Genomic DNA, 25440 nt, shown 5'->3' with positions numbered 1-25440 from the left:
ACATTTGTCAATGTTAAACTTCATTTGCCACCTTTCAGCCCATCTGCTCAACCTTTCCACATCCTGTTGCAGCAGCATACTATCAGTAGTGTCCTTAACATTTGTATCATCTGCAAACTTGAACATTAAGCTTGATATACCATCATCAATATCATTTATAAATACAGAAAACAACAATGGACCCAACACTAAACCCTGAGGGACTCCACTAATAACATTAGTCCACGATGAGCAGTGTCCATTGATTACCACTCTCCGTCTTCTCCCCCTGAACCATCCCTTTATCCATAGCAGCAATTTGCCTCCAATGCCACACTGCTCCAATTTGTGCATCAGTCTTCCATGTGCAACAGTATCAAAATCCTTTCTAAGATCCAAATATATAATATCAAAGTTATTCCCTGCATCCAGTTCTTTTGGGACTGCATCAGAGTATCCAATCAAATTGGTCAGGCAAGAGTTCCCCTTAACAAAAACCATGCTGTGTCCAAGCTATAACTGAAGTCTTGTCTAGATGATCCTGCAGTGCTTCTTTAACCAGTGCCTCCATTAATTTTCCTGGAACAGAAGTTAACTCACAGGAAGTTATAAGAAGAAGTTATAATTACTTGTGTCAGCCTTTGATCCTCCTTTATGAATTGGGGTTACATTTGCACATCTCCAGTCTATGCGTACCTCCCCTGAGTCCAAAAAGCTCTCATAATTATGGCTAAGGGTTTGCTTACTTCCTTTGCTGCCTCCTTTAATATAACTGGATAGATCCCATCCACCATGGGTGCCTTTTTTATGTTTATCCTCCACTTTCCTCTCAGTTATTACAAAATCATCTAGTTCACTGCCAGAGTTCACTTCACCTCTGGCATTCCTCTTCCTGAATAACTCCTCATTTGTGAATGGAGATGCAAAATACTCAGTTTGTTAGCCACCTGAGCAGGATCACCAACAGTTGAACCATCAATATCCAGTGGACCAATCTGATTCATCCCTTTCCTTCTAGAGTTTACATAGGTAAAGGACTCTTCTGTTTTTCTTTGCATCCTTTGCCAAGGATTTCTCTTAATCTGCCTTTGCCTGCCTAATCTCCTTTGTGACTTGGTTACAGACCAGCTTATATCTATCATAGGCTTCCATGTCACCCATTAATTAATATGTATCCCATGCATTTTTTCTTCTCTGCCATATGTCTCATTAGTTCATCTGACATCCATTTATGTCTAAACCTTGAACATATTTCTTAGCTGGTATGTAAAGCCTAGTAGCTTCCAAGATAAATTCTTTGAATGCTTCCCATTTTGAATTTGTTGTTGGTAACATCATCAGTTAGTCCCACTGTATAGAATTTAAATACTGTCTCAGACCATTGTAGTCGCCTTTACGAAAGCAAAAACCCTTTTACCCCTGATGGTAGTTACCTGGCTGGTCTGTAACCAATTGAGTAAATCCCACTTCAGCACACTGTTATCACTGCCACCTAGTGGTTCCTTTATCTGCAGATTCTTAATGTATGAAGAATCACTACTGATAATCAGATCAAGAGTATTACTCCATGTAGTTGCCTCCTGAATATGCTGATGTAGAAAACAATCATCCAATAAATCCACAAAAGCCTTGCTAATGTGTGAGTGACCAACCCACAAATTCCAGTTAATATCTGGGAAATTAAAATCCCCCATTATAAGACTCTCTGATTTACTGGCCCACTATTTCCCTGTACAGTTTCTTATTATACTCATCAGAGTCATTAGGCCTATAGCACACTCCTACTCTCAATTTTGATCTCCCAATGCTTGTGTCAAACCAAACTGACTCAACACTGCACTGTCCAGCAATGTCAACTGGCTTCACTTCCTTGGATTTTATGTGTTTCTTAACTAATATCATAACCCCTACTCCATTCCTATCCTGTCTATCCTTTCTGTACACATTGTTCACCCCAAATTAGAGTTCTGCATTCCTTATATCTGTGTGACACCACATCTCTGATATCCTGACAATATCTGCCTTTGATGTTTTGAGCAATACCTCAAATTCATCAAATTTATTTACCAAACTCCTAGAATTGGTGTACACGCAAGTATACATGCACCTGTTCCTATTCTTAGCTACCTTAACACAAACCATATGTTTACTTGTACCGCAATGACTACCAGCAGTATCTGAAATACTCTGCATCTTGTTTTCTAGGCTGCTGCTCATTCCAATAGCAGTGCAAGAATCACTTTCACTTCTGCCAGTGGCTACTATTAATCTATTAGTCCTTGTATCCCCCTCTAAGCTATCAGTTTTCTGACCCACCTAACACTGCCTCAATAGCATCAGCAGGGTCTTTGTAAGAGCAACCCTTTGTTCCATTCACCAATCTTGTTACCCTTCTCTGTACTCGTTCAAGCTCTATATCCTTCCTAAAATGAGACCTCCAGCCTGTATACAGTACTCAAGGTGTAGCCTGAGCATTGCCTTATACAAAGGGATAATCACCTTATCCTTGCAAGAAAAATTCCTGTATATGACAACATGAGCTACTTTTGCAGACTGCACTGCTCAGAAAACTTGATATATGACTGCACAATTACCACCAGGTCTTTTTCATTCTCTACCACTCTGAGTGTGGTACCACACAGTTGATACATTACTCTGGGGTTACTGCTACCCATATGCAGTACTTTACATTTGTCAATATAAAGTTTGTCAATCGTTTTGTCAAACTTTGACAAAAAAATTTGTCAATGTGGCAACTTCAGCTGCCACCTCTCAGACCAATCTGCTCAACTTTTCTAGATTCTGTTGCAGTTTGTTTATTATGGAGGTTTAACGGCACATAACTGCTGGGGCTATAGTGCATCTATTCTTAGGGAAACGTTAAAAAACAAAATTCAGTTGTAACAACATCATTTTTATTACGAAGATCTTTTAGGATTTATGATACATTCCAATTTTTTTCAGATAAGAGAAAGATATATTGATATTTGCATCATTGCCAATAATATGTTTTAAGGTCATCAGTTCTTGCAGATTTGTCAGGGAAAACAAGACAGATGTCCTGTCCTGTTAATAGTAAGGGCAGTCAATCAGGATATGTTTCACTGTTAAATGTGCTGAACAGTGCAGACACTGAGGAGAGTCCTCTCATGTGAGTAGATGGAGGTGAGTCAAACACGTATGTCCTATTCATGCCCATGCAAGTACCACTTCTTCTCTTCACACTGTTTTGGTGCTAGAGTGCCACAGCTTTGTTTCCTGTTTCAACTGGTAGGGTTTATTATTGGTTTGGGTGTGCCATAGCTCTTTCCACTGTGCAAGACATGCTGTTTATACGATGTGATTGTAGTCAGATTCTGGAACCAGGATGGAGGTTAAATCAAAAGTTAATGGATTTTTAGCAGTTTTGTCAGTGAGCTCGTATCCCTTTATCCCCGAATATGCTGGGATTCAGCAAAAAAGTCACTGATTGACAATGTTCTTCAATTTGCAATAGGAGACTTCCGATTTGATTTAACACAGGGTGAACCTTGTAGGAGGAGTTTTGCATTGCTGTAATGAGCTGAGAGGGTCTGTGTATACTGTGTATTTTAGAAATGGGTAGTGATTCAGGTTTTCTAGAGCTAATTTTACTGCAAGCAGTTCTGCTGACAAGCTGCTATACTCAGGTGGAAGGACAGCCGAAATGATATTAGAAGAAAATACTGCCGAAATACTGCAATGACTGAATGTGATTTGGAGCCATCATATATATATTGGCAAAAGTAAGTAGTATATATTGGCAAAAAATGGCATATTTCTGAATAAGGGTTGCATGGAGTTGTTTCACGTTGATTATTAGTAGGTGATCCTTCCCCCATTTATGAAGATAAGTATTGCAGGTTAACTGAGGAGGGTGAGTCCAAGGTAGTTTAGTTGAGAGTAATTCAATGCTTGTTGCCTATTGAAAATAGGAACATTCCAACTCTGTGTTAATTCAATAAGGCATAAGATTGCTGGTCCTATTTTACTGGGTTTATTTCTATAGATTTTGTAGTGATCGATGAAAGAGATATGGCTTAATAGGATGCTGCCAGCAACCTTGAATTTGGGCTGCATACTTAAGAAGCAGTGTTTTTCTGCGGAGGCAAAGCGAAGGCTCGTGAGCTTCAATATATAAACTATGGGTTGGATGTGTCCTGAAAGCACCAAGTGCAATATGCAATGCACTATGATGTATAGGATCCAGCCAGTGTAGTGTACTCTTTCAGGCAGAATCATAGATTGGAGAACCATAATCCACACAGGATCTGATCAATGCTCTATACAAGAGCAGCATTACTGCCTGCTGATCCCTACTGAGAGTGGGATCTTTGTTGCTGACCCTCACCTGGGGTGGAATCTTTGCTACCTGCTGACCCCTACTGAGGGGTGGGATTTTTGCTACTGACCACCACCTGGGGGTGGGGTATTCACTGCTGGCCCCTACTCAGGGGTGGGATTCCTGAACCTACTGTCTAGTGCTCTACCCTATCACTTTAACTAACAACTCCTCCTTCCTACTTCTATGGGGATGCCTCTAACTATCATCTCCATCTTTCTATCACTATATTCCCCCCAGTCCCTCCTTCCCCATCTTCTCCCTGCTATACATTCACTCTCCTTTCCTATATTTCCATGGGCTTCCCTATACCATCAGTTCTGGGGACACCCAGCAGGAGCTAAAAGATGAATCTGGCCTGCCTCTGCACAGCTAGAGATGTAAGACAGGGGGTAATCAAATTCATGTTTGTTACCCCGTGGATGCTAAATTGCCTAAATTCGGCCACTCACCATAACATAAAAAAAAAAAAAAAAAACCCATCACACGACATATTCCAACACTACACACAAACAGCCGGCGATGGTGCTTGCCTCACCACAAGATGATAAAGTGACAAATGGGGGGGGGGAACCCTAGAATCAGCAAAAAAAACCACTAATAATAATGATGAGCTCCCCAAGACAAGGCAGATAAAGCCTTTAGTACGTTCAGTTTTTTGAGGCAGGTAGTATGCACAAATTTAATGTGCTCAAAGAAATTTAACTTCCTATCAAGGATTAATCCTAAGAATATGATGTTGTTAGTCATTAGAATCGTAAAGTTTGACACCTGAAGTTCAGGATCTATATGTAATTGCAAAAGTGGATTGCAACAGTTTTCTGGAATGACAGATGATAGTCATTGCACACCACCCATCTTTAGACTTCATTCAGGGATATCTGCAATTGCCGTTCAATGGATCTCATGTTCTGAGAATGGCAAGAAATAGAGAGATCGTCAGTGTAAAGGTTGCTGTTCAAATAGTGTACTGTCATTAACAACCATGCCAACCTTTGCATCGACTATAAACTTGGACATTAAGCCTGATATACGGTCATCAATATCATTAATAAATACAGAAAACAACAATGGACCCAACACCGAAACCTGGGAGACTGCACTAATAACATTAGTCCACAAAGAGCAGGGTCAACTGATTACCACTCTGTCTTCCCCCACTCAACCATCCCTTTATCCATAGCAACAATTCACCCTTAATGACATACTACTCCCAAGTGCAACAGTATCAAAAGCTTTCCTAAAATCCAAGTATATGATATCAAAATTATTTTTTGCATCCAGTTCCTTTGTGACCACATCATAGTATCCAATCAAATTGGTCAGACAAGACTTCCCCTTAACAAACCTGTGTTTGAACTATACCTGCAGTCTTGTCTAGATGATTCTGCAGTGCTTCTTTAGCCAGTGCCTCCATTAATTTCCCCGGAACAGAAGTTAAACTAACAGGTCTGTAATTACTTGTGTTACCCTTTTATCCTCCTTTGTATATTGGGATCATATTTGCACATCTTCAGTCCATGAGAGCCTTACCTGAGCCCAAGGAAGCTCTCGTAATTATGGCTAAGAGTTTGCTTACTTCCTTTGCTGCCTCCTTCAATATAACTGGATAGATCCCATCCACCCCAGGTGCCTCTTTTTATGTTTAATGTCAACAATTTCTCATCCACTTTGCTCTCAGTTATTACAAAATCATTTAGTTCCCTGCCAGAGTTTGATAAATTTCTGGCATCCCCTCCCTGAATAACTCCTCATGTGTGAATGTATATTCAAAATACTCATTCAGTTTGTCAGTTACCTAAGCAGGATCATCAACAGTCGACCCATCGATATCAAGTGGACCAATCTGATTCATCCCCTTCCTTCTAGAGTTTACATAAGTAAAGAACTCTTTGCTGTTCTTCTTTGCACCCTTTGCCAGAGATTTCTAGTAATCTACCTTTTCCTGCCTAACCTCCTCTGACTTGATTACAGACCAACTTATATAGGCTTCTGTGTCAAATGAAAATTTATATGCATTCCATGCGTTTTTCTTCTCTGCCATAAGTCTCATTAGTTCATCTGACATCGATTTATGCCTAAACCTTGAACAAAAACTTTTAGTTGGTATGAAAAGCCTAGTAGCGTCCAAGATTAATTCTTTGAATGCTTCCCATTTGGTAAAATCATCAGTCAGTCCCACTGTATAGAATTTAAAAACTTTCTCAGACCACCGTAGTCACCTTTACGAAAGCAAATCCCTTCCCTTTACCCCTGATGGTAGTTACATCTTTGAGTAAATCCCACATCAGCACACTGTGATCACTGCCACCTAGTGGTTCCTTTATCTGCAGATTCTTAATGCATGAAGAATCACTACTGATAATCAGATCAAAAGTATTCATTTCTCTGACATATAACGACAAACTGCAGAGAGGAATTGAAGTGATTCTGCTCTACAATTTGTCACCATACCCTCCATCTACCGTTCACATGGCATAACAAGACACATGATTCATCGGAAAAGGCAACTTTCTTCTAGTCATCAGAGGCCTAATGAACATTCAGATGCAAACTTTAGGCATCACTGGCAATGGGTGGATATAAGCATGAGTACCTTGACCAAGTGCCTACTCCATTAACGCACACAGAGAAGAGTTCATTGAATTGTGGTCTTGGAAATACCTCTGGTTAAAGACCATGATCAGCCATTCCACCATTTTCTATTAGCTCGGACAAGATGGGACAGCCTATGTTTATCATAGGCTGTCCCATCTTGTCCGAGTCCCGGGCTGTCCCGGGTTGTCCCATATTAGAGGGGAACAGGTATCCTGTGTGTTATCAGACACTCAGCCTAAAACACTGATGGATCCAATATCTCTCTATTACAGAAGATTTAGGAGAAGTCCGGTTGGCCTGCCTCCCTAAAATCCACTCATGCACACCTTCTCGATGGTAAGCCCTGTTACGTCACTTAGGTGGCAACGAACGTGTAGAGTGGTTCTCTTCAAGACGCCTGGTCAGCGTGAAGAGGAAAAGACCAAACCCTCCAGCAATGAGAGCACAACAATACAAATGGCCCTCAGTACCCAGCAGCTTTAACTCTCCCTCTTACGGCAGCGAGAGGATCAGAGTGGAAGCAGAGGGTGCTAAGAATCTCTGGGTACGACCAGGCTGCCATGCACGGAAATTGAACTTGGCCTGTTATAACGTACGATCACTCATCGGTGAAGACAGGATATTAGAACTGGAAAAGGAATTAGAAAATGTGAATTGGAATATCATCGGTTTGGCTGAAACAAGAAGAAGAAATGAATCACTTATAAGTTTATCAAGTGGAAATCTGCTGTACACCAATGGAAACAGTGAAAGGAGTGAAGGTGGAGTTGGGTTTCTGGTCCATAAAGATTTTAAAAACAACATTTTGGAATTCAAAAGTACATCACCAAGGGTGTCAAGACTAATACTCAAGATTTCTAAGAGGTACAAGCTAAAGATTATAATGATTTATGCACCAACATCGAGCCATGATGATGAAGAGGTTGAAGAAATGTACACTGAAATTGAGAGTCTTGTAGATGAGCAGAAAACCCACTACACTATTATCATGGGGGACTTCAATGCTAAGGTTGGAAAAAGGCAAAACAGCTCAGAAAGAGGAACTATAGGAAATTTTGGAATTGGTGAAAGAAATAAAAGAGGTGAAAGACTTGTGGAATTTGCAGAATCTCAAGGAATGTCAGTAATGAACACTTTTTTCAAGAAAAGGGTGAACAGAAAGTGGACATGGAAGAGTCCAAATGGATTAACAACTAATGAAATCGACTTCATCCTCACTAACAGAAGATATATTATGAATGATGTTACCGTCCTGAATAAGGTAAATGTTGGAAGTGATCACAGAATGGTAAGATGTACACTTGATATAGATGTAGGAAAGGAAAGGAAAAAACTGACTCGAGTAAATAATACAAAGGTCTTTGAAATAACAGAGGAGGAGAAAAAGCAGTATGTACTGGAACTTAAGAACAAGTTTGAGCTTCTGCAGACTGCTCGGGACCAAGATATCGAGGAGGAATATTACAACTTTCTGAAAGTGATAAAGCCCAAGAAACCTATAGGGAAACAGAAATCCAAAGAAGAAAAAAAAATTAGTCAAGAAACACTTGTCATGATGAACCAAAGACGACAAATGAAGAGCAAGAAAAACACTGACAGGGAGAAAATTGAGTATACTGAGTTATGCAAAGCCATTAGAAAGAGACTCAGAGAGGACATAAGAAGATTTAACACAAGAAAAGTAGAACAAGCATTAAGGGAAAACAAAGGATTTAAATCAGCAGCCATGAGCAGTAATACAGAAAGACAAATGATACTGAAACTGAAGAATAGCGATGGTGTACTTATAAACAGTAGAGAAGGCATAATTCAAATAGCAGAAGACTACTATAGAGAATTATACAAGGAGCGAGGGAATGATACCAGCAGTGGGGAAGATGGATTGCAAAGTAGCAACACATACGACATACCCGATATTCTTCCTGATGAGGTAGAACATGCATTGAAGAAAATGAAGAATCGGAAAGCCCCGGGGGAAGATGAAGTTACTGTAGAGTTGTTAAAATTGGGAGGAAGAGACATAACACAAAAACTGGCAAGGCTCTTCACAAAGTGCATTAGAAAAGGTGTGATGCCTAAGCAGTGGAATAATGCAATCATAGTTTTGCTGCATAAGAAAGGAGATAAATCAGAAATTGGAAATTATAGACCAATTAGCTTGTTATCCCATATCTACAAGTTGTTCACAAGGGTCATTACTAACAGATTAGAAAGAATACTTGATGAGAATCAACCGAAAGAGCAAGCTGGCTTTAGGACAGGATTCTCAACTATGGATCACCTTCACGTAATATCACAGCTAATGGAGAAAGCAAATGAATATAAAACACCATTATGCCTGGCATTTGTGGATTATGAAAAGGCATTTGACTCCATACAGCATAAGGCAATGTTTCGGGCACTGGAAAGACAAGGCAGAGATACTCCATATATTATGATTTTGAAGAAAATATATGAGAGTGCTACATCCTTTATTAGACTAGACAAAGACAGTAGCAAATTTAAAATCGAGAAAGGAGTTCGACAAGGAGACATAATATCTCCGAAGCTGTTTACTGCTGCCCTTGAGGAAGCTTTCAGAAGATTAGACTGGTCGCAGAAAGGAGTCAATGTGAACGGAGAGTACCTAAACCATTTACGATTTGCAGATGACATTGTGGTCATAAGCCACGATCCCAAAGAATTAGAGGAAAATCTTAATCAGTTATGCACAGTTAGTAAGGATTTTGGACTAAAGATGAATATGGCTAAAACAAAAGTAATGATGAACAAGTATGCCACGGAAAGGGAAATAATGATTGAAGGAGCAGTAATTGAAAAGGTGGAGTCATATACTTATCTGGGACAAGTTATTAGCTGTAATAATGATAAATGGCTGGAAGTCAAGAGAAGAATAAATTTTGGATGGATAGCATTCAGGAAATATAGTCACATACTGAAGAGCAATATCCCAGTTTGTCTGAAACGTAAAATAATGAATCAATGTATACTCCCCACCATGACTTATGGAAGTGAGACTTGGGCACTCACCAAAAGAATGGAAGAGACGCTGAGAACTACACAGCGAAGAATGGAACGAATCATATTGGGAATCAGACTGTTAGATAAGAAGAGAAACACATGGATTAGGCAGCAAACTCAAGTAAAGGACATTCTTATTAAAACTAAAGAACTAAAATGGTCTTGGGCAGGACACATAGCTCGAAGACATGATGACAGATGGACTAAGAAAATAACAGAATGGTACCCAAGAGGAGCTAGAAGAAAACCTGGAAGACAAAGGCGGAGATGGATAGATGAAATTCATGAGTTTTCGAGTAGTAAATGGATGGCCAGTGCTCAAAACAGAAGGAACTGGAAAGTTGCTGGAGAGGCCTTCATCCTGCAGTGGATTGAAAATGGCTGATGATGATGATGATGTTTATCATAACCACTAATGAGGAGTGGGGGGGGGTCTGCCACTGGCCCAGTAACTGCTGCTCTGTCCACTCTTGGAACACCTTAACTACAGCACTCCATGAGTAGCTCACAAAATCTGCAGTTTCTGTAACGCTACCACCCTTCAAATGGTACCCAACAACATCCCTTTTTCAAAGTCTCTCAAATCAAATCCATCTATCACATCGACAAAGTACTTTTGTAAGGCCAACATGCCATGGAGCCTGCAATATCACATTTACCATTTCTCACCACGATATGTACCCACCGGAGGGGAGGAAGGGCTGATCACTAAAACATGAGGATGGATATAATTTTCATGGACAGAGTACATATGCAAAATTTAAATATAACTTTATTTTGTTCATTTACCTTCAGTATAAAAAAAATAATTAAAAAAAAAATAATTAGTCTGCAGACCAGAAAAAAAATGATTCAAATTAATAACATAATGAGAATTTGTTTTTAGTATAGACATAGTATATTTTCTTTGCACATCAAAATATCAAGTGACTACACAGGTGACCCCCCGCTTAACACTGATAATTCATTCCGGAAAAACAGAGCACTAAGTGAATCCGTGCTAAGCAAGCGCTGAATTCCCATAAGATAACATATGTATTTGTGAGTTGGGGTGGGTGCCATAGGATGTTTCCTAATCAATAACAAACAGTAGTGAAAAGATGCACAAATGTCGGTCAGAATATTTAATATTCAAATATTTGTACATATAAAATATTCTGTAATATAAGTATATAATTATGTGGTAACTACTTGCGTAACAAAATTAAACTTAAAATTCCAATTAAAATCATAAATTTAATTGATTTAATTTAATTGATGAATTTAATCATGAAAAATGTGTCGATTTTGGGTTGTACTTTGGCCCTCTTCCTGGTAAACTGAAAGGGGTTTTAATTTTAAATCCCCTGCAGTGTTACCACCCAACAATAAAGTCATCCGATCCTTCGTCGCTTTGTTTTATTCTTCTTTCAATATGAAAATTCTTTTAGGCATTCGTTTCCAAAAAAGTCCTGCTTCATTTATGTTAAAAACTTGTTGAGAAGTATAACACATAACGCCACTCTTCAATAATTTTAACAAGTTCTTTTTTTGAAAGTTTCGGCTCCTTGATCTGCACTTGCAGCTTCTCGGTGGATTTTAAATTTATTCAACCAGCCCTTACTAGTTTTAAATGGTTCCACATTTTTTTTTTTTTTTTTTTAGGTGAGTTTTCTTCAAATCATCATATAGGCTAATCTCTCTCTCTCTCTCATTTAATTTTCAAATTCAGTCTTTTTCTTACATTTGTAGTATTCATACTGCATCCAGACTTTGTTGCTTTTTCATTCTTATCCGCCATTATTAACTCTTCGGAAATGTAACTGTGTTGGTTGCATTAATTATGATACGATGTTTGAGTAAACTGTCCGTTACGCACAATGTCTAATACTGTACTGAGTGATGACTAGACTTTGGATAAATGCATATAACGCAAATATTACAAGCAATATACTTGATTATTTTTTTAAATTTTGATCTCAGAACTACGTAACAAGTCACTGTACTGCAATTAAATTAGCATGCGAGAAAATTTCACTGAGCATGGGAAAATTTCTCAAGTCGGCATGGGAAACATTTTAATGCTGTTTTGCTATTAATTTTCAAGCTATCAACTCCTTCAAATGAAACGATTTTGTTAAATATGCCAAAAATGCAATCTGTAAAAGAGCATTATAGGGATTTGTGACAGTGTTATAGTCAGATACAAGTTATAATATAAGAATAGCGTTATAGTGAATCAGTGTAAAGTGAACCACATTATAACGAGGGCCTGCTGTAATAGTGATCCCGAGGGGAATCCACTTGCTACAGTGGTTCACTCTGTGGTATGTCCATTTGAGTAATCTTGCCATTAATACCAATTTTCTCCAGTTTATATAACAGCCTTTCGTGGAGAAATGTACCAAAGCTTTACAGAAGTCAAGATTAGTCAGCCAAGTCTCCCCCTTCGTGAATCCATGCTGTGACCATTAAAGATACTATTCCTATCCAGATGGCTTTGTATTGTCTTTAACCCCAGACTTTATGATAATTTCCAACTGCTGAAATCAAATTCACTAGTCTATAGTTGCCCATCACATCTTTCACCATTCCTTTTAACTCTGTCATTCATAAAACTATTTTTTTTCACATTTTTACTTCTCTTTATAGTATTCTCAGAGTCATACATGTTACAAGTTATACAAGCTAGATCAATAAATATCAGTAAGCATAATGAATACAGGTGGCCTTCAATTTACACTGGGATTAGGTTCCTGGGGAGGACAGGTGCAAATGGAACCCATTATATCACAGATTCAATGAGAAACCACAGGGTTAGGTTCCAGGCACCAGAAATTTTAATTATGGTGACCAAAACCTGTGATTTTATAATAAAATTTTAATAAAAAAAATCCTTTTTTGGTTCAAATCATCAACCCAAAGTGTCAGCAATTGCTCCATTTTTTCTAAAAGCTTACTTATGTTGTAACTAACTTGTGTAGCACTTACTCTGGTAGCACTTTGCATCGATTGTTTTATTTTATCAGCATTCTTCATAACTGTAGTAATAGTTGATGGAAGCATATTCATAGCGCTACACACATCAGGGCAGCTTTCAGCTTCCATTCTCCGAATAACCTCCATCTTATTTTCCAATGTGATAGATTGACGTGCCTTTTTCATGCTTTCATTTGCACTAGGATTCGTTGAATTTCTTTTACCAGACATGGTGTCTCTTTATTCTATTAAATTAAAAACTTTATAAAACTATTGGCAAAAATGGCACACAGCAATCACTATTATTAATTATTATTTATTTTATTAATAGCACAATTAATAAAAAATGTTAGCATAATAAATTTACAATACGTGTAAATGACGTAAACAAAAACCAACTGAATGCTTCACTACGTGGACCTTTACCACTGCATTCATGAGAGGCTACTTTGAACGAGGGAAGCTTTCTTGCCCGCTGTTTTGCAATGATACGGACATGCTAACTGGCTCAGATTGTTCTTGATCGCATGAACAGTGCATTTATACATAGTACAGTACAATGCTGATAAATTGTCTGATGATTTTAAACTTTCAATTTATAAAAAAAAATTGCAAAAAAATAAATAAATAAAAATGGCCTTGTGGTAAGTGACCAGTGCTATTGCAAATCAGCGTAAATCAGACTGGTGAAAAACGAGGGCTACCTGTTGGTGACAAACTTATTGATTATATTAATATCAAACAGTATTCCTAACATATTCTGACTTTTAATAAAGTCAGATATTAATAAAAATTCATAAAATTTCCTGGAGAAGGTAAAGAAAGCCAACATGAGAACAACGAGAAACGTCGGATAACTTACACGGAAAATTAGTTTCCCCGACATGGCACCCTAGCGCTGCTCACTCGTTAAACAGACGGTAGGTGTTATCGGTCTGGAGCAAAGTCAAGAACAATACATTGACTGACAGGTAGGCGTGGCAAACAATGTGCTGATTGGTGCGTGAATGCAACACACAATAATATTGGGTATCATTTTAGTAGCACTCAGAAGCACTAATGGTAACTTGCCCTAATGAACGCTTTCCACAATGGTGAAAAAAGGTCAGGTTACCTCCACTTGAATCCCATGGGAGCTTGTACTCCTCCCGAAGTGGAGGGGGTAAACTATCCTTTTTTCTTTAGAATCACAGTCATATTTAGAAATACATTCATAAAAAAAATACATTTTTTTTATTTTCTTGTTCAATATGCCCTAATGGTGAAAAAAGGTCAGGTTACCTCCATTTGAATCCCATGAGAGCTTCTACCCCCTCCCAAAATGGAGGGGTAACCTAACATTTTATCTTTAGAATCATGTGGACTAGCGCATAAATTGTTTATTAACAATATATTATTTTTTTATTAATGTACTTTTAATTTTAAAGACACTTGTGTGGATACACACATATTATAACGTTTTTTTTTTTTTTTTTTTAGTTGTTGGCACATTGGCTTCTGTGGCCATAATGCACCTCCCAAAGCTTTTGCATTTTACCCTGATCCAAGCCCGAGGCGGGATTCGAACCCACAACCATTGGGTTGCCAGGCAGGCACTTTACCCACCTGGCTAGCCCGGTCGGCGTATCATAACGTCAATCAACACCTATTCACTATACATACATATATAGAATCTCTTTTCTTATATTATTTTCTAACCCAACATTTAAAGTTAGGTCACTAAATATAAGGAAATTGTTTCTATTATTTCCTAACCTACCATTTAAGGTCAGGTTATGAAATATAACGAAAAATAAAGAAACCTTTTCCTTTTTTCGTAACCAAACCTAAATCAACAGTATAGTAAAAACACTCATGAACTCCACAAATCTGCTTTTAATGAGAAAAAAACATAATGAAGAACATAAAAATGAACAGAACATAGCTTTTATTAATTTAGTTTTCATCAAAAAATCAACCAACATTTTATTTTCCTTACAAATTTCTTCCATCTTTAAAAGATTCATCGCTACTATTACCTGTTTACCGTTCTTTACTCATAAATACACATTATAATGCCAACCAATGACTACACAGTAGCTTGTCCTCTGTTGCGCCCACCACCAATCATTTCATCGTTTGCCACGCCCACCTGTCAATCAATATATCCTTCTCGATTTCGGCTCTAGACCAATAACACCTACCGTCCGTTTACTGAGCAAGCAGCGCTAGAGTCCGGTGTTGGGAAACTAATTTTCCACATAAGTTACCCGACGTTTCTCATCGTTCTCATGTTGGCTTTCTTTACCTTAGCCAATTTCCTTTTATGAAATCCAATGTTGTAAAAATAACCTTCCACTCCCTTATGTGTCAGCAGTCTACATACCATCCATATCAGAAATACAACATTGACAATAGCATAGTAATGCATACGAAATCAATGTTACATAAAAGTGAGCCTGTCTCAAAAATAAATTACTGTTAAGTAAACTGGATCAATATGACATTGGAATAATTATTATAATAGTGCAAAGGGAAGGTTCAGTAGTAGGAAACAAAGAGTAGTCATAAATGGCTACTGTTCTTCATTGACTAATATTATAAGTTGGGGGGGGGGATCCACACAGAGTTTGACACCAGCCTCTTAAAGTTTTTGATATTTATTAATGATATTGGCCTGACGTAGCCCAGTGGTCAGGAGCGAGAGTGCATTGTACGCGTTCCTTGAGCGGCTCGGGGTTCATACCCGTGATTACTAAATACGATAAATATATGTATTGACGATTTATTGTAAACTCCACTGACTTGGTTGTCGTGCTGGAGTATAAACAGAATTTTTTTTTTTTTTTTTTATATAGGTATTTTAGGTATTTCAACAACTCTGCAAAATTTAACTAAATCCTGAATTCTTTGGACTTCACAAGGCATATTACACTGCTGATGAGGGCAGGTCATGATTCAGATGTTGTTTTCCACAACTTTTCCAATGCTAATAACCTACCCAACTCTTTCATTTTTGTCAGATCCTATCATCTGTGTCATCATTATCAGATCTCACCCATTTCACCCTGTGTCTTTTCTATTCCAATAGCATCAAGAAAGCTAATTGTAAATTGCAATTTGGATTCCCACTCTGAACTAATATTCTCTATTAAATTCTCAAAACCTGATATAAATCATCTCTTTTCCATTAACTGGAATAATTTAGCTTTATCATAAAAAAAACAACTCAATCCCTAGCTGAACAGTTGGGAAGTATAGCGATAATCACTGCATCTAAACAAGTAAGAATTACTGAGCAAATTCTTGAATTGCAATGATCACTTTATCATGGAAGAAAAGCTATTTGATGGGTGGCCCACATATCATGAAGCAACCATCACATCTACAACCCTGCCTAGTGGAGCTCAGGAAACTATGAATGTTCTGAAGATACAACAATATCTAAACAACGGCTAATAGATGTGATAAACAACCTGCCCAATAGGATTACAATCAGACTAGATGGCTTCCAGATGCTTATAGATACTGGGTATCCATAAACAGCTGGAAGATAGGTATCATACTTGAAACTCTGGAGATCTTATTACATTAAACCAGTCCCCAAAATTGGAAACCAAGATTCATAATGTCTTCTGTCCAATCTTCATGGGAAGCTCCTTATTGAAAATGTCTGAAAAATTTATTCATCCAGAAATTATTCAATACTGTTTTTCTCAGCAGCAACTGTACTTCCACAATGTCCTGCAGCACAGGTCCATGATCTCAAATCTTGTGGATTCCCTATTTAGAGCACAAAACCCTTAAACGGCAGAGCTCAACTAGATATCTTTTCCAACATTAAATCTGCTCTAATGGTAATGTCTCCATTCCTACTCTTATATACACTGTGCTGCCACTTTATTAGGTACACCCCTGCTGTGCACACAAATGGTTTGTCCCACAATGTTGCAAGTCACATGACCACAGTTGTGGATATAAATGCAGCAGAACAACCTTTCTAGTATCAGTTAAGCGTACAAACTGCAGCAAGAATGGAGAAAAGGAGTGTTCTAACGGACTTCGAACATGGCATGGTAGTAAGTGCAAGACATGCTGGACAAAGCATCTCTGAAACAGCAGTTCTCCTGAACTTTTCACATACCACAGTTTCAAGGGTGTATCGAGAATGGTGCAACAAACAGAAAACATCCTCTCAATGGCACTCCTGCGGAAGAAAATTGCTTGTTGATGAGAGAGGTCAGAGGAGGATGGCTAAATTGTGCAAGCAAACAGACGGGCCACAATGTTGCACTTCACGTCAGAATACAACCTTGGCGCACAGAACAAAATATCACAACGGACCACTAGTCGCACTTTGTCGCGAATGGGCTACAACAGCCACATCGTGTACCTTTGTTATCGATGAAGAACAAGAGAGCACGTCTCCTGTGGGCACAGCAACACCAGCACTGGACTATCAAGGATTGGAAAACAGTTGCTTGGTCTGAAGAGTTGAAGTTCCTGATGCATCATGTTGATGGAAGGCTCAGAATTTGGCGAAAACAACATGAATCCACGGACCCGTCATGTCCCGACGACTACTGTGCAAGGTGGTGGGGGCAATGTTATGGTGTTTTTTTTTTTTTTTTTTGTAGTTGTTGGCGCATCAGCTTCTGTGGCAATAATGCACTGCCCAAGGTTTTTGCAGTACTTTGATCCAAGCCTGAGGCGGGATTCGAACACGCGACCTTTGGGTTGCCAGGCAGGCACTTTACCCACATGTTATGGTGTGGGGAGTGCTTTCTTGGCACACATTGGATACCCATAGATACCCATAGATTCACGTCTGAATGCCACATCGTACCTAAACATCGTTACTGACCAAGTGCATCCATTCATGTTGACAGTTTATCCTCAGTCAGATGGTTACTTCCAGCAAGATAATGCGCGTGCACAAAGCCCGAATCACTATGGAATGGTTCCAGGAACATGACAATGCCTTTTCTTTGCTGCAGTGGCCGACTCAGTCATTGGATCTCAGTCCTATTGAACGTCTTTGGGATGAGTTGGAAAGGGCTGTTTGCTGCAAGCCTACACCTCTGTTGAATCTCAAGGAACTGCGTGACAGACTCATGTCCACATGGTACTCCATTCCTGCACAACATTTTCAGCATCATGTTCAATCCATGCCTAGACAAATTCAGGCTGTTTCGAAGGCTAAAGGAGGCTCAACACGCTACTAGGTAGGTGTACCTAATAAACTGGCAGCACAGTATGTCTTAAGAGAATACTTCAAACCACAGTTATAGCTCAGACACAGCATGGTTTTGTTAAGGGGAAGTCTTGCCTGACCAATTTGATTGGATACTATGATGCAGTCACAAAAGAACTGGATGCAGGGAATAACTTTGATATTATATACTTGGATCTTAGAAAGGCTTTTGATACTGTTGCACATGGAAGACTGCCGCACAAATTGGAGCAGTGTGGCATTGGAGGCAAATTGCTGCTATGAATAAAGGGGTGGTTGAGGGGGAGAAGACAGAGTGGTGATCAATGGACACTGCTCATCGTGGACTAATGTTATTAGTGGAGTCCCTCAGAGTTCAGTATTGGGTCCATTATTGTTTTCTGTATTTATAAATGATATTGATGATGGTATATCAAGCTTAATGTCCAAGTTTGCAGACCATACAAAGGTTGGCAGGGTTGTCAAGGACACTGCTGACACTATGCTACTGCAACAGGATCTGGAAAGGTTGAGCAGATGGGCTGAGAGGTGGCAAACGAAGTTTAACATTGACAAATGTAAAGTACTACATATGGGAAACAGCAACCCCAGAGCAACGTATCAACTCTGTGGTACTACACTGACAGTGGTAGAGAATGAAAGGGACCTGGGGGTGGTTGTGCAGGAAGATATGAAGTTCTCTGAGCAGTGCAGACGGGCTGCAAGAGTAGCCCATGGAGTATTGTCAATAATATACAGGAATTTTTCCAGCAGGGATAAGGAGGTGATTATTCCATTGTATAAGGCAATGGTCAGGCCACACCTAGAGTACTGTATACAGGTCTGGAGGCCTCATTTCAAGAAGGATGTAGAGATGCTGGAATGAGTACAGAGAAGGGCAACAAGATTAGTGAATAGAACAAAGGGGTGCTCTTACGAAGAAAGGCTTAAGTTTTAAAAAATTACAGTGTCTGGAGACTAGGCACCAGCGAGGTGATCTGATAGAGGTGTATAAAGCCTTGAATGATTTGAGCATGCTCAATGCTGATGGGATTCTTCCTCTTGCTCAGAATAATCACCTGAGAGGGCATAAATTCAAATTGAGGAAGGACAGATGTACGATAGACGTGAGGAAATTTGCCTTTAGCCAGCGGGTGGTTGGTTGGTGGAACAGACTTCCATCCCTTGTCATGGAAGTTGATAGCCTAAATAAGTTTAAGGCTCAGCTGGACAGGTATTTCGAACGAACAGAGGGGTGAAGTGGAAGTGGTTATTTTTTATTTATTTATTTTTATTTTTTTTTTTTGGCTGATGCTGCATAAGCTTGCTTTCTTGCATCAAATGCCTCCACTAATGCTAACCATCATATCCAGTAGTCAGCACCCTGGAGTATAACTAACTTTCTCTGCTGTTACAGCAGAGAAAGTTAATTATACTAATATATCTCACCAGAAAACCATCTGTACAATGAGAGGTATGCCCCATTGTGGGATGATACTGATCACTCTCTTTGAAGTTCTACTAGAACTATTCCTTGCAATAAATCCAAGCTTCAGTTCCTATGCTGATGATCTAAAATTCTTCACTTTTCAAAACAAATTCAAGCAACTGATAATGAAATCTGCATACCAATTCAACAGCTAATTGACAATTACAATCAGCTAGATTCCAACCAAACAATTCAAAGTCAGCCCACATAATAATCAGGAAGAGGAAGGTGAGGAATGACATCCAAGTTATTAATGGTAAGCAAAAGACAGACAGCACAGACATGTAGTAATTTGTCTTCAGCCAGTGGGTAATTCATCGTTGGAATAAAGTCTGCTTAGTTATAGAAGTAGATAGTGCAAATTTTATTTATTAACAACAAGATACACAACAGGTGACCATTAACGGTATATCTGAGAGCAGAACAATGAACACAATTAGTAGTATTAGTGGCATGTGATGCAAGAAAGCAAGTGTATGACTTATGCAGCATCAGCCAAAAAAATCACACCATTCCCTCCAAATGCCTGTCCAGTTCCTCCTTAAATTTATTTAACCTAACAACTTCCACAACGACAGATGGAAGTTTGTTCCAGCAATTAACCACTCGCTGGCTAAAGGCAAATTTCAGCACATCTATTCTACATCTGTCTTTTCTTAATTTGAATTTATGCCCCCCTAGGTTCATAATCTGAACAAGTGGAAGGATCCCATCAGAATTCAGTGTGCTCAACCCATTCAAGGGTTGAGCACGCTTGATAACATTAATATGATTAACAATTATATGAAATCCAACAGGAAGATAAATTGATATAGATTTAAAAATTAAAATCATGTGTACAAAAGCGGATTGCATTAAGTTAAGTTACTGGTAAAACAAATAATAAATTAATTAGTTAGAGAATAGAAAAATAATAAAACAAATAATAATAGTAAACTACATAAACAAATGAGAGCTAGTCATTTTGTAGTTCAAGGGAACAGGCGTACTTGTGGATGGAGCTCATCAGTGATTGGAAGTTGTCAAAGATGAGAGAGTCATTTGTTGATTCTGTTCAGTGGACTGAACTTTAAAGTCTGTGGTGGCATAGTCAAGGCGAAACGGTGTAAGGTTACTGACTTGGCTACAAGGAGCATCGAAGTTGATTTTGCTAAAGATATCAGATGCTTCATAAGTTCCAGTGATTACTTTGTCTAGAAGGGTGATGTCAGCAATAACTCTTCTACTACACAGAGGCCTCAGATGAAAGTAATCACACAGCGATGCATAGTACACTGTGATAAAACAGAGGATTGCGGAACGTAAGGTTAATAGACAATTTTTTTGGACTGCTTCAATTTTCTTAATTAAAGTTTTCGTGTGAGGATTCCAGATGGGTGAGCTGAATTCAAGGATTGGGAGAACTATAGTTTTATAAAGGATGACAGCATATCTGTAGTTTTTGAACTTGTAGGTGTTCCGTTTGATAAATTCCAGTGCTTTGAATGCTTTGCTGGTGATTTTAAGGACATGGGCATCAAATTTCGCACTGCTGAAGAAGAGAATTCCCAAGTCGTTAACTTGGTCACACCTTTCAATGATCGCAGAGTTAATAGTGTACTCCGTATTTATTAGTTGTGTAGATCTGCAGGATGAGAAAGAGATTACTTTGCACTTTGAGGGGTTAGCAGACAATTCATTCAGAGATAGCCACTGAGAGAATTTATTGAGGGTGCATTAAAGCTGTTTAGAAACAGTTATCTCCTTCACTGCTGAGTAGATCTTAAGATCATCTGCATAGAGAGAAACTTGAATATTGGAGGTGCAGATGAAAAAAGGAAGATCATTTATGAAAACAATGAAAAGTAAAGGACCTAAGGGAGATTCTTGAGGTACTCTACTTAGTGGTATAAAACGTCCAACGAGTTCACTTGATTAATGATAACGCTCAAGGAACGAGCATAATATAGCTGCATAGGCATGAGAGCAAAGGGCACAGATACCATATAGCTTAAGTTTTTCCAGAAGTTGTTCGTGCAGTACTTTATAAAATGCTTTAGATATATCCGTGTGGACTGCATCAACTTGAAGGTAGTTATCAAGAACTTCAGAGGTATATTGCAAGAAAGGAAGAATGTTTGTGACTACAGACTTGCCACTGCAGAAACCATGTTGGTTCTAATCAATAAAAGGCCTGAAGAATTTGAAGAGATGTTTGTGTGCTGCTGTGTCGAAGAGTTTAGCCAGACTGTTTTGCAACGATATGTAATCAGTTGCAACGTTTTTATCACCTTTCTTGAAAAATGGAACTATATTGACCTGTTTAAAGTGCTTAGGATACTTCCCCTGCCTGAGAGACAAGTTGAAGATCCAAAGTATGAGGGGTTTTAAGGTAGCGACAGTCATTTTCCAAAATAAGCCAGGAATGTTATTCCTCAATAAATTAAGTGGAATGGACAAATTATCAGAAATCAAAGTAAGGAAAAGTGTGTGCACGTGCTTATATCTGCACATGTTTTTGTCTGTAAAAAATGCATGTTCTGGGCCAATTTTCACATTGTGCACACTGAATAAGATATGGGAAGAAAACTACTCTCCCAGCTTAAGATTGGCTATGTAAGAGTGGATCTTACATGGTCAGGTGTATTTGAGTCTCGGCGAGTGAAAGTGTAATTAAAGAAGGTTTAATTTAGCATCAACGAAAATGTTAGTATAAATTTAAGTGTTCTAAGTGACAAAAGGGGCAATTAAGAGCTTGGGCATAGATAATGGTGACTAAAAGGTTCACTTAAAATTGACAAAGGGACACCACACCAGAAATAAGAGCAAGTAAGGAGGCTGGCATAAACCAAGCAACAGGAAAGGCTTAGTGGTCACACCGAATCAGTGAAAGCCCATGACAAATTGTGGAAGAGGGCTAACTGTAAGCGATTCTCTGGGAGGGTTGTAGGGAAGGAAATTTAAAAACAATAAGAAATAGTAATAAAGAACACGCTATTCTTATTAAGAAAATAGGCAGGAAATAAAATTTAAGAAAAAGGAATTTGACGTGATTGGTGGAAGAGATCAGGCGAGGAATGACGAATGAATAGATGAGAGAGAAATTAGCATGTGATTTTGGGGGAAAAAGAGAGAGGGTGAGACAGAGATGTTGGAGCACAATCAAAGTCGTAGTCTTGAGTGTAGGTCGGAACAAGATCGGTGATGTGAGAGAAGTAAAAGAAAATAATGTTAGTGAGTGTAAAGTTAAGATGATCATGTGCCTTACAGTGAGAAAGAATCAACAAGTAAAGAGATATCCCTATGGAGAGGTCGAATCTATGGGAGAAGTGAGGAGCCAGCCCTTATTTGTCTACCACAATCTGCCAGCAGTACAGCCTACTAAACTGAAATGAAGGCCATCTCTTAGATGAAATAACTGTCAATCACCAGAGGTTCTTTGGAAAGGTGGAAGCAGCAGAAGTGAATACCCAATGGAAACACTAACTTAGGACAAGGAAATAGCAAGATAGAAATACAGTAAGTGGACTGTTACTTTCATGCTATATAAGCCATAAAGTAAATTCCGGGACATGTATATATATATACACACACGTGTGTGGGCCTGAAATTGGGCAGTATAGAAAAAAAAGGAGTGTGGCAGCGAAAATGGAAATTGTAAGACAGCATAAGTGAATGTACTAGAACTAAGGTACTTTTATGGTTATATATATATATGCATATATTAAAGCTCTTGTATCCCTGAGTAATAGATTGAGTGCTTAAGTGAATGAGATGTTAAGAGAAACGATTAAAGCCAGGTTTACACAAAAGAAGACGGTTATGTCAGGCATCTGAGCATAACCCGATGAATTTGTGTTAATTAAAAGGATCAGGTAAAGTTGCGACAAACATTAGGGAGAGCAGAGACAGTTAATACTTTATAAAAGGGAAATTTTACATAAATTAAGAAACCTGACACTTATAGAATGTATTTTGTACCGAAGGTAGAAATTAAAGTAGATCACAGCTTGTTACACACATCTAGCCAATATCTTAAGGGTATTTAGAAATAGAATAAGTGGATTTTGTATTAAACTGAACTGAAATGGCTTCAAGAGTAGAAGATTCCCATAATGTCAGAATGAATTATATGTATATTAGGTAAGGTAGCCTAACCTGTGATGTTATAGGGCAAGAATAAATAGTGGAATTGTTAAAGTATGCCTATGTTGTTCACAAAGAGAAGGTAAACCCAATATTAAAACCAGATTAGAATCTGCTGGTATAGTGTTTGAACTGTCTTCACTTTGAGAAGAAATTGTAGATATTATACTTATGAAATTTATAATATGTATTATAGGGTACTTGTATATATTATGACATATATTAAAGTTGTTTCAAAGGTATTATAATTGTTTGTAATTATTCATAGCCTCAGACACGGGCTTGCCAACATAATTAGGTTCTATCAGGACTGAGGGAAATCACAACGCCCTCTGTACCAGGAAAATTCTGATTTAGATACTGGAAAATTCTGATTTAGATACCTGACGCATGCAGTCAGGTAGCGTAAGTGGGTATCAGAGGTTTGAGGGCACTTCTCTTTATTACTAATTATCTCATATAACTGAGTAAACAAATCAATAGTAAAACAAAAAAAAAAAGACCTTCCACACACAGCTAACACTCCACTGAAGTGGACTAGGTCTCTTCAGTGGAGATCTAGCAATCAAACCTAGATCTCTCCAAATGAGTGGCAGAGCTTAGTTCTCATGTATTATATAAGGACTAAGTTGGTACAAAAGACTGGGTACAGTATAAGCTTCCCTCCTTGGAAAAATTTATACTAAACTTTATTATACTTAGCAATACCAATGATAAACTCAGTGCCAAATTTAGACACAAGCCATGGCTCACTGTTTGCATTTGTGAGGAAATCTATAAATCCATATTCTGAGGTGCCTCTGCATTCTTTGGCCTAGGGCAGTATCACACAAACATTTTTTCAGCCATGGACCGCTTTTGATTCCTTTAGCATTGTATCCCTCAAATTAAAAGTCTAAAACTTACCTATTACAATTAGTGAGATGAGTGGTAGTGTTACCTATTACAATTAGTGAGATGAGTGTCTTCTCACCGACCGCAATTCGTGTGCTTGGGGCCTCCACACGTTGAAAAAAACAAAAAGCTTTGAGGGGACAAAAAATTTGTCTGATGTACCAGATTTTCATATTTATACAGAAAAGTGAGAATCGAAAAACTTAACTTTTCTTAGGGCCCCCAAGTCCCAATCATATTTTCGAAAGCTTACCTAAACGAACGGTCCAAGAGTTTACTAAATATGACAAATGGCCGAAATGCCAATTTCTTATGAAAGAGCATGTTTTTCCCTGCTGCTGTTTTCTTTTCCTTAACCACCAACAAATATTAATTATTCATTTCACTGGCATGGTGGCAAAGATTATACCTAAGCACAACCTCATACACATTGTCCACTGCATTCTTCAAAACATGATAAGTAGCATTCTTTAAATATCACTCATATCCTACGCAATTAACTTCGTTTAACTTTTCCTTAAATTAAAATAACATACAAGGCCACAGGAAAATAGCATAATCGTTAACAACACGGAGTATGGCAAAAAAAAAATTACGATCTCATCCCTCTATATTTCCATCACAACAGTCAAACATCACACTATTAACACCCCTAGCGACCGAAAATGCTAACTCGCAGTTTAACCTAATCCCAAAATGCTACTAGACTAGGATTGCTGGACACCCGAGTTTTAAGGAAAACTTACTGTATTTTGCCATACTGAATAGGCAAAATAAGCAATATCCTACAGCGCCAATGGAGAACGGAACAATAACACTAAAAAG

The 25440-nt window shown here is 38.4% G+C and overlaps 1 protein-coding gene across 1 annotated transcript in view; it reads right to left on the bottom strand.

The window, feature by feature from the left end:
- LOC150091060 (oxidoreductase NAD-binding domain-containing protein 1-like) overlaps nucleotides 1-25186 on the bottom strand; it is a 117631-nt gene extending 92445 nt beyond the window's left edge. Inside the window, exon 1 of the mRNA XM_090381493.1 lies at nucleotides 24869-25186. Coding sequence (XP_090237619.1) covers nucleotides 24869-24939 — 71 coding nt within the window. The 5' untranslated portion in view covers nucleotides 24940-25186. The remainder of the gene's footprint in view (nucleotides 1-24868) is intronic.
- Nucleotides 25187-25440: the final 254 nt, after the last annotated feature.

This window comes from Mastigoproctus giganteus, chromosome 1 (assembly GCF_048544385.1).
Source record: "Mastigoproctus giganteus isolate SK-2022 chromosome 1, ASM4854438v1, whole genome shotgun sequence".
NCBI lineage: Eukaryota > Metazoa > Arthropoda > Arachnida > Uropygi > Thelyphonidae > Mastigoproctus > Mastigoproctus giganteus.
Note: the sequence above shows the minus strand (reverse complement) of the source record. Positions and strands in the feature narration are given on the sequence as shown.